Here is a 13,279-nt window from a genome sequence, read left to right on the forward strand (position 1 = left end):
ATTTCCACCATTATATTGAACATAACCAGCCATGGAATCGTAGTCTGGACAAATGAGACAAGCACAATTGCACCACTAGGTGGATTAAAACAGGTTTTTATTTTGGGAATGCGTCGAGTTGAGACGAAAACGTAATATGATTAATAACGAGGATAACGCTTTCCGAATGTAGAGAGAAATTTATGAAAAATGACGATTTCCATTCGATTCTAGCAGGTCCAGACCGATTTTGAAGAGCATTTGATTTTTATTGTATGACCAATTATATGTATAGGTCAAATGTTCAAAAACAGTAATTTAAGGTCAAGATAGCATCATTTTGAAACCGCCAATTTCGGAGGGTTAGTATCTTCGATGAGTTTTACAAACGTTAAACAACGCATCATTTGATAAAATAATTTTGACGGTATATCGTCCAAGAAGTATTTATGGTGAATTTTCTCAGGTTAATATTCATGACTACAATAAAGTCTCAACAAATTCGAACTCTGTTACTATTTTCTGAAAACAAAAATTCTGCATAATTTTAAAACTTCAAAAATTACGGTTTCGGAATTATGCCGTTTGGACAGTATGATCGATTTTCACCAAACCCCCACCAAACCGAATTTCTGGCTACGCCGCTGACTTCAAGTTAGTAGAAACAAAGTCGTTCTACACTCGTTCACAAGAAACTTCTTCGAATGCTGAATATCTATTATAATACATTGAAACCTCGATTTTATCAGCCAAATATGAACATATGTTTGATGGGCTCTAGCAGACGAACAAGACTGAATTCGAGTAAATCCTTTCTTGCGCATATTTTCCTTATCATGAAGATGGAAATATGCAAAAACAAAAAGTTCATCATAATCAGAAATAGTTATCAGACTACATCAAGGGACGGGAAGAATATTTTAACAGCTTTAGTTTATTATAAAGAAAAAAAAATTGTCCGATTTAGTCAATGTCCCCATTTTGACAGTCTAAAATACACCATGAGATTGATAAAAATGGGTCTTTATTGTATGTATTACTCACTGTGTTTCACATTAATAGGTACATTCCATTTTTGGGGATTTTTTATTGCATCGAACTACAACAATTTTTAGGTAGCTTCCAAGGGGTTATTTAATAGACTTCTTCCAAAATTTGGCGAACCTATTCCAATTCGTATACCAATTAATTGGTATACTTAAGGGTTTATATATTGCAGATAGAGAAAGTACTGAAATTTTTAACTTTTTTCCTACACAATATTACGAAAGGTTATTAAACAATTTTTCCTAATAAAATTGTGAAAATTATAAACTATTTGAAATTTTTTAATGGTTTAATTTTTTATTTAACCGTTATTTTTTAATAAATAGTGACCATCGCTTCCCAACGTAGTCCATTTTTCATGGCTTGCGGTGAGCACGATCTCTCGAATTGCTGAACTGAAAATTTTGGAATAGAAATTAGTTTTTAGTATTCTTTATACATTTAACTCGCCGCGCAGATAGCTCTGAATTAGAATTAATTCAAATCAAGGATACTACTGGGAAGTCACTTTTAGAAAAAGTCGATGTCGAAATAAAATTTGGAACTATGCACGCATGCACTTCAGAGATAGCGTGTTATCAGGCGCTGCGATTTCATTTCAACGCTTTTTTGTAAAAAGGGCGATGCTTACAAATGTAAACATAAGGCTTTTTTCATACATGCGAATGAGGGCTTTGAAACGCAACAAATTAACCTAAAAATTTTGATTCTACGATATTGCTTTCTTAAACTACAGCAAAAAATACAACGGGCGAAACTGTATTTTTGTTTGTTTATTTAAAGTTTCGCCCTCCACGCTCCATGCAAACAAACAGGGCGATGCTTTTTTTGCTAGCAGTTTAGAGGCGAAACTGTATTTTTTCGTATTTTTTAGGATTATCGAGCTGATACCAGCTGTAAATAGTAATAATGATCGCTATTGAAAAAACCCGGACGAAATCGGTGGTGTGAAACGGTAGTTATTGTAAAAAACCGTAAGGGCGATACTTCAATGCTGATAGGTGGGACCGAAAAAGTAAACAATCGCCAAAGGGGCGATATTATCATTTTGTCAGTTTCAATAGCAAAACAAATTTTAATTTAATTTAATTTCAAATACTTTATGAAGTTTTGGGTTTCGATCACTGAATCATGCAATCTAGGATGTAAAAACATAGTAGTTCTTAAATAGGAAATAAAACCAAGTCTGGAAATATTCACTATTGATTTTCTTTGAATGGTTTCACTGCTAGTATCGCCCTTTTCAAGAAAAAGCGTTGATTTCTTAGTTCTCAGTCGCGTTGGAAATGTGAGTAAAGTATAAACTTCAAATTGATTCAAAAAAAATTTCAATTTTTTTGGCTCAGTACAATATATAACCCCTTTAGGAAAATTCAGTTTTCCCACCACAATTTAGATATTTTATTAACAGAGCATTAACAATAATTCGTTGGTATGTCTAATTTATGGGCCGTTTTTTCGCTTTCCCATTGATTTGGTTTGAGATTTCTAGCACTGGTGTTGTTCTATGCTGATTTGAGCGATTCTCTGAGTCCTGCTACTATCCCATGTAGTATGTGTTATCAAAAACATCGCGAAGCATCAAGTTCTAAATGTTCTTCTTCGATATAATATCCGAAGAGAGTGATAAGAGTTATAAGAAATGTCTCATCACACTGTTAGGTGGATTAAAAGCGTTTTTTGGTTCAAAATAGCTCTTTTTACAATGCCGATCACTTTTAAACGGGTAAAAAACTTGGTGAACAAATTAAAGTGCAGGAAAAGCACAACAGATGCTAGAAAAATTAGATCTCCCGAAGGCGGAAATACTTGGGCTGAAGTTTGTCTCATTGTCATCAAATACATACACTCTATGGGTCATTCCACGCGAAGTGATCAAGGCGCGTGTAATCGACCTTAATGTATTTAAATCTAATTTAGAGGAATTGTTCATCTATGTCCAATTTGGGTTGCTTCTAGCAGATCAGGGTCGATTTTTATGATTGATTGAAGATTTTCTCAATATAGGGCCAAAAAAAAATATTTTTATATGTGAAAATTCGCGTATTTTCCCTCAAATCGGTGTATCTCCGGATGCGCTCAAATTATATCGAGATTATAAGTGTTTTTTATGTAAAATGTCTGAGCAACACGATGGCATTAGAATTTCCAAATAAAAATATATGCATTAAGAGAAAAATGACCATATAGTGATGTATTTGATGACTGATGAGACAAATTTCAACTCTAGTATTTCCATAGTGGGCCGCCTTGGGGAGATCTGATTTTTTTCGAATTTGTAGTGCTTTTCTTGCACTTTAATTTTTTTAGCAAGTGGTTTGCCCGTTTTTGCCAGTTTAAAAGTTATCGGCATTGGAAAAGAGCTATTTTCAATCAAAAAAGTGAATATCTCCATACATACTAGCGATAGCAAGTTTCCGTCTTCGGCAAAGTCATGTAGTTTGACAGTCCAAACAATGTTCTAGAACATTTATATAATGAAAAAAATCTTGAAGAAAATTTATGATGCAAAAACTGTTTTTAAAGGGCCTTTCAGAAATAATGCCCCATATCACAAAAAGCTTAAAAGATAGAGAGTTTAAGTCTTCAGGTAAAATGTTTGTAACGAGTTTCTCTGTTACTTTTCTGAAGTATTTGTCGATCTGAATTATTGAAGAAAATAAATTTCGTAAGTCACTTTTAGGGGGATTAATCATCAATCCGATAAAACAGAAAGAAGGGGAGTTCTATTCCAAGAAACTTACTCGAAGACACCATATTGCTAAGGTCAACAGTTTTGACGCAATCTAAAAAAACCCTTTTTTGCTCTTTGGGACCATTGCACTATGGTCCCAAAGCTGTATTTAGGATGACAAAACTGTTTGCTTCTAAACCGTTAGTTTTAGATATATAGTATCTTCGGCAAACTTTCTTAGAACTTTTTTGCCAATTTTTTTATATTACCTGAATTAGGGTGGTGCTTGTGGTTGGGGTGTTCAAAGTATCAACTCCTTAGATATGTAAAATTCAGCTACATAATGTTCTACAAAGTTTTAAATCAATCATATTGAAGCAACTTTTGTAAAGAAACTATTTGGTTTTTTGTAAATACACATTTTTGCCAAAGCAATGAAGTTTCTATTTCTTTTGTTTGCATAGTTACAGGCGATTTTCAAAACAAAAATGGGTTTTTTTCAAAGCTTCCAACATTGCAAATTAATTTTCAATCTTTTAATTTCATTTGAAAAATCGGAGATTTTCTAGTTTTTGGTGAAAAAACTACGAGAGCGTTATTTCTGTAAAAAAAATTAATTATTTTTAAAAATGGTGTATTTTACAACAAAAATCGTTCATAACTTTTCAAATAGACGAGATAACAACTTCGTTACTTTAGAAAAAATATGCGCCATAAAAAGTTCTAAAAGTGCTTCAAACAAAGTATTAACGTTAAATCAATGTATGAAGTGAGAGACGAGAAATAGTGATATTAAGGGTCACGTTTTCATCGCTCAATCTTATGGTAAAATCAAAATAGTCAATGTGTGTGATTATGCCACAAGGACCACCCTAATTCAACTAATATAAAAAATTCGGTTTGCCAAAGATACTATATATCTAAAACCAACGGTTTAAGCGCAAACAGTTTTGTCTTCCTAAATACAGCTTTGGGACCGTAGTGCACTGTGCGTTCAGCAGGCGTCCATTATTGGACCTGCTTTGGACGGTTTTGAAACAAAGTTTTATGCTTCTCAGTGGAATCTAGCGTGTTGCTTCTCTTAGGACCGATTTCCTCACCTATGCTTTACGCTTAAGTCGGGTTTAAACGTACTGGTGAACCTGGTTTAAACGTTGAGCGAGGGTGAAGAAATCGGCCCTTAGAGGATTCCTAAAGTTTTGTTATTATATACAAACCAGTAGTGCGTAATCATAAATTCAGTTGTTATTTCTGTCTGAATTTACCGAAATCAGTATTAAGATAACTGAAGTTTCACGCAGAGAATTTAATTTTATGCGTCATGATTATTAGACCAAATATAAGTATCCAAATCAATCGAACACAATACTTTAACCCATTCATGCCCATGTTGTTTGTGGACAACAACGTTTTTAAACAGCTGTAACTTTTGATTAAGGCAAAATTTGCTCACAAAAACAAGTAAAGCTAATAAATGTGACAATTGCCTTTCATTTGAGCATTAATAGTTTCAAGGACCAGCTCTAGAACTGAAGTTATTGCAATTAGTCTGATTGGATTCCGATGGAGCAGTGCTGCCAGGAACAGTTTACGTTGACGACGGAAAATGAATTTTTCATATATCTTCGTTATGTTGCAATATTATTGAAAATTGATAAAACTTATCAATTTAGACTGTTTTTGGCTACATTTTCCACGCAATTGGACTATTGTAAATATTCTAAGAGAATTGCATTGAGCATTGGAAAATAAAAATTGAGCAGCTTCTAGCACTGCGAGGGAAGCACCTATCTTTATGAAGATAATGTTTTTCAACATATACCAAATATATTTCATGAAGAAAAAAAACATTTGTTTTGATTCGATTATCCGAAGCGTAATTCTTCTGCTTTGTTCGGATAATCGAATCTGGCCTGTACTTTCTTCGAGCATTCCACTTATCTGGGTTACCATAGCAATGAAAAACTTGAGATGTAGTTTACGAAGAAGGCATCGGTGAGGACCCGGGTGACGATTCTAACTGCAAATCAGTAACAAACCGATACCGATGCTGACGTTTTCGGTCGCTATGGTGTAAATGAGAGAGAAAAGTGAGAAAAAATAACCAATCAATTGAAATCGATTTAAGAGGGGTGTCTGGTGTAGAGGGCAAAAATAATCAACTTCTTTTTTATCCGCTTAATTGTTAGTATTGAACCTCTACAAAGGTCTCCCGAAATCTCAGTGACCACGCTGAGCATGCTTTGGTTTAAACTGCCATGCATTTCACGTGCATATTTGCCATAAAACACGCAGATTTCAAGAAATCAGCAAAAAATTCGAAAAACTGACTGCGATAAAAATACAGTCTAAATAATACACTCTAAAACTGGACAGGCATAGCGTAGTTGGTAAATCGATTGCCTTCTACGCAGCTCACCTGTGTTCGAATCCGAACCCCGCACATAGCCTTAGAGATTTTTCTTAAGATATTTTCCTAACCCGAAGAGGCGAATGACCTTAAGGTTAAAACCTCTATAATCGAAACAAAAAAATACACTCTAAACTACTACTACCCAAATTTTCAAGAGAAAATACCCAATGGGTCATTTTCTATAGCGTTTTTTACGTGATGCAATTTGATGTGGGAAACCCTTTAATAGCGTTTTTCTCGAAATAGCTTTTCCAAATTGGCGAGCACGATAACTCGAAAACTAATATGTGTAGCCTGTCGATGAACCACAGAAAACTGAATAATAAAATTTATCTCCCTAGTATTTTGAAAAAAATGAGCGAAATTTCCAGTAAAATATGAGATTTTTCGGTTTTCATGAAGCAATTTTTCGAAACTCAAGCTTTTTTTCTATTTTTTGTAGTTCATCGACTTACAACAAGTCTAAGCTTTACGCAATTTATTGAATTTCCCGTATCAGACAGTTTTATCGATAAATATCGTGTTCGCCGCGGCGCTCCTCGACTTGGAAACGGTTGGACGTCTACTCTTGGAACGCTCGTATGTGTGACTGAATTTTTTTTTCGTGCGCAATGAATGAAAAGCGATCCTAACATTATACAAAAGATCTATAGTTGTCTTGCCTTCAAAATCGTTAAACAAAATAACTTTCGTTTTGAGCACTTTACACCAGACGCTCCCCTTAAGAGCACTTCATGTATCTTTTCTTTACAGCCAACTCGAGTACTTTCGGAACAGCTTTAATTGAAACTATTTCTCAAATTGTGGTAAAATGAACCTGTAATCAAACATACATTACAGCTTTGTTCAAGTAGTCGAACATCTTGTAGAAAACAATGGAGGTAAATTACTTTTATTCAGTTGCTGAAAGGTAAGTGTCAAAATATATTTGCTTAACGAAGTGACGAATTGACGTAGAAAGTGTAACCGATAGTTGGCCTTGAACCTTACTTACACTTCCGGAAAGGGAAAGTAAGTGCGATATATTCCCTTCCAAGTGTCGGAAGCAAGAGATGCTGAATTTATTGAGTATTCTCAAATTTGTAGTTGCTAGTTTTTTCATCAGTGATATATTTAACAATTCTTTCGATTTGTGGACAATATTATTTAATAGATTAAATTCTGGGCAGTTGAAATATATATATTTTAATCTCATTGATCACCAAGAATATTTCCGGGGCCGGGGCTCTGATTTGCCAGGCCAGGGACATCCTTGAAAATAGTTTCATTTAAATAGAATATATCAAATATTTGTGTTAGCAGGAAGCCATAGAACAGATAATAGTGACAAGACACCAGATCAAGAAAAAATAAGTTGAACCGTTTCTGCGCAACTACAAATCGCCTGCTAAATCAGAAGTTTTAGTGCTAGTTTCGTCATTATCTTCGTTCGAACATTCTAACAATATTTTTCTACTCATTTCGATTTAGAGTCTTCTACGCCTTGCAAACGCGTAGTTCAGAATACCTTGCCTTTTCTAGCTCCGTCAAGGATTGCCATATTCGGTTAGCATATAAATACTTTGAACTTTTGAATATGCGTTGTTGTAACGAGAGCAAATTGTAACTAGTAGACAAACAATGAAAAACAATTTTAACATCAATACTCCATCAATGTACTATAACCTTTTTTGTGACATAGAACATGTTTTTATGATTCTAGTTTCTATTATCTTACATTTGGAATTGTTTCATAAGGAACTTTTCAAAATTTCATCAGATCAGAATTAAAGATTTATGCAATAATTTTAAGGACCCTCTCGAAACAAAATCCTGACTACGGGCTAGATCTATCGAAGTGATATATACGAAATTTAATACAAAATTGATGCACATTTTATCGACAGATTAGCGAAGACTTTCTACAATTCCGTTCAGTGCAGTGGAAGTTACTAACCATCAAAAACTATCACTTCTTGTTCTTTCGAAAATTTAAAAAGGGTCTGTCTGAAAAGTTACACGTAGTTTCGAAAATATCTTAAAACATGCTTATTTGTATTGTTATTGGAAAAAGTGGCTAATATTAGCTTACAATACAATAAAATATAGGTGCCCAAAGAAGCGTTTTTTTTTCTTTCCAAAACAGTTGAAAATTTGTAAATAGACATAAGAATAACTGATAAGCTGAGTTATTATCGCGTTAGATACCAGAAGATGGTTTTTTAAATATTTAACCAGAAATTCGAGGTTGTGCTATTTTCCTTTCTTTGTGCTCTGCTTGATCTGGTTTATAATTAACCCTGGAACACATGAAGAGTTAATTCTATTTGCATATAGTAACGCAGTTTTATTTGTTTGTGAAATGAACATATTTTTCTCTTATTATTCTGCATAATGTATGTATATAAATAAATATTACATGCATGCAATCAGTCGAAAAATAACCAGACGCTGCCGATTCTGCGAAATGATATACGATACACAGTCCTAATTATCATACTTGTGTATTAAAAAGCAAGAGAGAAATGATCCACATCCACTAATTCAAATGAAGAATTTCGCTTTAACTGATAGTCTTATTTAAGTCCCATCTAGCATTTCACTAAAATCTCCAACACTCCAAGTGCAAATAGTCCCTTCCGCAAGGGATTCAAAATTCAAATCCTAGCAAATTTTGATTCGAGAGCTATCACATTCCTATGCTAATATCACATCGGCTCCAAACCGTCAAGGGTAAATTGAAATTCAATCTCACCTTGTACTCTTCTCGCACGTCACAAATGGTGGAGTTGTTCATCTCGGAAAACTGAGGACCAGCAAACAGAATGTACGGAGCACTATGTACCCCTCCCAGCAGAGTCAAGCTGACGATGATCAACTTTGCCCTTCGCACCGTGCACCAACTTTGGCGTTTCAGTGGGTACAAGACCACAATGAACCGCTCGAAAGTGAACGCCACCACGTACCACACTGATAGGAAGCTGCTGAGCCCGCTGGAAAACGTGAATATCTGGCAGTAGACCTCCCGCGTGTAAATGTGCACTTGAAAGAAACTCAACCACGTCACAAACAGACCAAGCAAAAAGCACGTGTCGCTAATCCCGAGTGCTGCCAGGTAATACGAAGAGGACAGCTTCCTCAGTCTAGTGTTGAAAAACACCAGCACCGAAAGGATGTTACCGATGCTTCCCACCACCACCAGTGCCGGTGTGTAATAAAAGGTAAGAAAATCACCAATCATGTAACCCCAATCCATGAAGATTGATGAATCCGTTGGATATTCCAAGAGTGCCAAGCTTCCATTCCCGCCTGCGGGCTGCCTAATCCTTTCACGCACATCACTATCCAGGCACAGCTTTAAATTTAACTCATTAAAATTGTCGACATCTTCGTCGCAGAATTCAAAACTGACGTTCAACTTGAGCCTGTTGAAAATCACTGACGAAATTTTCGTGTTCGTTGCAGACCCATTCATATTCGATTAATTCTCTTGTTGGAACACTTCAGACTATTTGCGTCTTTAGGAATCCGATTACACTTCAACAAATTTAAGCAGTAAACGAGAAAACAACAAAAATCAGCAACAAAGTAAACACTCGACGGCGCGCGACACCAAGAGCATGGTCATCCAGCCGTTTCCCCGGATTGACTATGCTTCACCATGACCGGCTTCCCAAAAACTGACGATTTTTCCGGCAAACAACACCATAAATATGAGAATGTGAAAGACGTTTCGTGATTAATGAACCATTTGAGTATCCATCCACCACGCAGAATCCGACATACCCCTTCGATTCCGAACAAATTCCCCTTCTCGGTTGGTTCATCCAATTCAACGGGCAATTCGGTTTCGGGTTCTATTCCGACGGCCAACATATCAGAAGCCAACCAGCTAGCTGCTAGCAGTGACGCCAGTGAAGCAAGGCCTAGGGCATTATCACTTGTTGAAACATTTACGAACGCGTTCCGGTTGAAACTTGCTTCCTTCCGAGTCTCGAGTTGTGCCAGCCACGAAAAGCAACACTCGACAAATGAAATTTACGTGATACTAACAGCAGTAGATGTCACTCGGAAGCACACATAACTGGATAAATAAATTGCCTGATGGGAAACTACGAGCTAAATTATACTTTGTTCTACTTTATGCTCCAGAAGCTTGCGAAAGTTGACCACCGTAGTCAAGACTTTTTTCGGCTCTTGTAAATTATACACTGGTGTCTATTATTGTGGTACGTGTGAGAAACAATAACGGGAAAGCCTCCTAGCAATGTGTTTACCCTTTCACCTTTTTTATGAAAGAAATATTGTCACATCGTTACAACTTTGAGTTATTCTCTTACCTTTTTATAAACATTATAGTCATTACAGCGTTCTATAAAATAAATAACGATTCCTTTGACTCTTTTGATCTTCAGGAAGTTCATTTCGTGTTTGATTCTTTTTGGCCACCAATTCTCCGTGGTGAAAATTTTAATTTCATTCCAATAAGTCGATTTGGTCTTTATAATATATCGAGCTAGTATAGCGAAAACGCTTTCAATCCACCTAACGGTGGGATAAGGCATTTTTATTACTTTCTTTTACAGTCATAGCATAGCCAGGACGCGGGTTGGGGGTCCACTCCACCTCCCTCCCGCCGAAACCAAAATTTGTTGGATTAAAAAAAAAACAAATTAATTGATGCTGACTAATTTAATTAAATTTTGTACAATAATAATTTTGGAAGTAGGGGAACCCAGCGCTTGTTGGTGGTTGGGGTAAGTTGGCGGAATCCCCTTCTTTCCGATTCTATTAGAAATACAGCGCTGCCTCTCGTTGTGTACCTTAAGTTATGTGAATCACATTATGCAATGTGTTTTGTTGCAAAACATTTTGTTTTGTAGAAGTTGTGAGGGATAATGTGTTTTCGAGCATACTAAGTAAATTTCCTTAATTTTGTACATTTAGTGTTATTGAAGGTGATTTTTAATCAATTCCACGAATGATTCTATTTTTCGTGAAATGTGTAAAAAGAGCTTTTAGTTGTTTGTTAAATATTTTTTCATAAAATATGCGGTTGGAGTAAGTTGGCGGTGACGCATGCGGGGCAAGTTGGCGGCACTATTTATACAGTGCAAAAACAATCATGAAATATTTTTATTTCTAGAATCCCCTCCAAAGTAAGAAAAACTTTTTCTTGTGCATCTCGCCAAGGCAGGGGTAATTTATTTCGGCCAATTGCTTGAAGAATATCAAAAATTTGCTTTTGAGTATGGAGTACGCGTCGAAGTCAACATGCCGGAATATTGGGACTGAAATATAATGGCAAATGTCGGGTAAATAAGTTTTATTGAAAAGACATTCAGCACGTTACATAAGAACCCCTGAGGTAGGGTAAAAGGGCATAATACGCCCCACCGGGGCTAAATGCCCCTCTTCGATTCCCAGGATTCCTGAATTATCTAAAAAGTAAAAATGACTGATAACAGTATCGTTTCATGAAATCAACGTACTAAGTTAGTTTGGTATTTTTAATATGTTGCAAAACAACAATATACACAAAAGTTTCAAAAGAGCTACTTTTATGTAAGCTTCCACTTTTTCCAAAAGCATTAAAACCAATTAGAAATAGTCGGATTCGATAGAACTATTTCAAGTAGTTTACTATAATGTTATAGTTACTATCTTAGTTTATAGCTTGGCTTAAAACTATGTGTGTGTGTAGAATTATTCATGTATTCACAACAGCTCATCACCGGCCAAAACGCCCCACCCCTTGTTGTGGGGCATACTCACCGATTGCTGTGGGGCATACCGTCCTCTTGTTGTGGGGCATATTACACTTTCACCGGGGGCATTTTGCCCTGGGTGAAAAAAAAACTAGAATTTAGTCATCTTTGAAAAATGTTTAATTGTACTTGTATCAGGATGTTTATAATAAAAAAATGAAACGGGTACTAATTTCTAACTAATATAACAATAAATTAGAGTAGTTAGTGAGAAGATCATAGCGTCGAATGGTGAAATATAGCTATTTTTGCTTAAGGGGGGCGTATTAGACCTGTTTACCCTAATTGAATCTCCATTTGATTGCTTATTTTCTAGCGTACACATACATACCCCGGAGTCGAGGTAAGTTAGATGGTTTTACGCATCCCATATTTTTGTCTATAAAAGCAAAGATAATGTAATAAACACTTGCATAAAATTCAGGGATGTTGCCAACAGTCTGTTCTTTTATGCAACGTTTTCCTTTTACAAGATCTACCCAAATCAAAGCGATAAAAAATGAAAACTGAAAGCACCGTTAACGAGCCCCGGTCTCTCCTATATTGTCTAACCACTACATTGAACCTATTGTTTTACGGAGACCTTCTCCTGAATTCGGCAGCAAATCAAGCAATATTTGAGAATTTCTTGTGGAAAATTGAAAAGGCAAGCTTTTGCTCTTTTATTCGTTTATTTATGATCATTTTTCTTTCAAAATTCAAAATGGGGGCTTCAAAAGCGCAGATCTCGTCGGCATCTGTGAGCAAAACATCATCCTACTTTGTCAAGTGTAATTAACTGAAATGGGAAATGAATATAATTTAATAAAATAGCTAAGATTTCCTACGGCTTGTACCCAATTTCAATAAATTTTGAAGCTCCCATTTTTGAATTTTTGAAAAAAAAATCATTTTCTAATTATCGATAAATAACGAATAAAAGATCAAAAACAAAAGTTCATATGTCTTTTCATACATCCACAAAAAATTCTCAAATATTGCTTTGATTTTCCGCCGAATATAGAAGAAGGTTCCCTTAATATGCTTGAAGCATATGGTTAAGGCTTCTGTCTGTCACGTTACAAGTTTACGCATATTTCATAAGATAAGTCCGCAAAAATGAAAAAAAAATCAGATTGTATTACAATTGCACATTATAAAGGTCCCTAAGGCGCACATTTTTTATTGAAAGTTATTTTCAATTATGAATTTTCGCTTTATTGTCATTTTAATATTTCTGTCACATTATACATTTTTCGCAGTAAGTTTGGAGGTCGCCCGACCAAATTGTAAGTCTGTTCTGTTGGCCCCCAAATTTGCGTGAACACAGTTTTAAGTTGAAGTTTGGAAAACAAAGAAGAGTTTGAAATATAGTTTTCCCGAAGAAAATCTTTTTTTTTTGTTTTCGAGTTTATGAAGTACCGTAAAACGGGGTATCTT

At 35.4% G+C, this 13,279-nt stretch overlaps 1 protein-coding gene across 1 annotated transcript in view; it reads right to left on the bottom strand.

The window, feature by feature from the left end:
- The window catches only part of LOC131690680 (growth hormone secretagogue receptor type 1-like), a 78,675-nt gene extending 68,916 nt beyond the window's left edge, over positions 1-9,759 (bottom strand). The window contains exon 1 of the mRNA XM_058976606.1: positions 8,848-9,759. Coding sequence (XP_058832589.1) covers positions 8,848-9,567 — 720 coding nt within the window. The 5' untranslated portion in view covers positions 9,568-9,759. The remainder of the gene's footprint in view (positions 1-8,847) is intronic.
- Positions 9,760-13,279: the final 3,520 nt, after the last annotated feature.

Source organism: Topomyia yanbarensis, chromosome 3, assembly GCF_030247195.1.
Source record: "Topomyia yanbarensis strain Yona2022 chromosome 3, ASM3024719v1, whole genome shotgun sequence".
Classification (NCBI taxonomy): domain Eukaryota; kingdom Metazoa; phylum Arthropoda; class Insecta; order Diptera; family Culicidae; genus Topomyia; species Topomyia yanbarensis.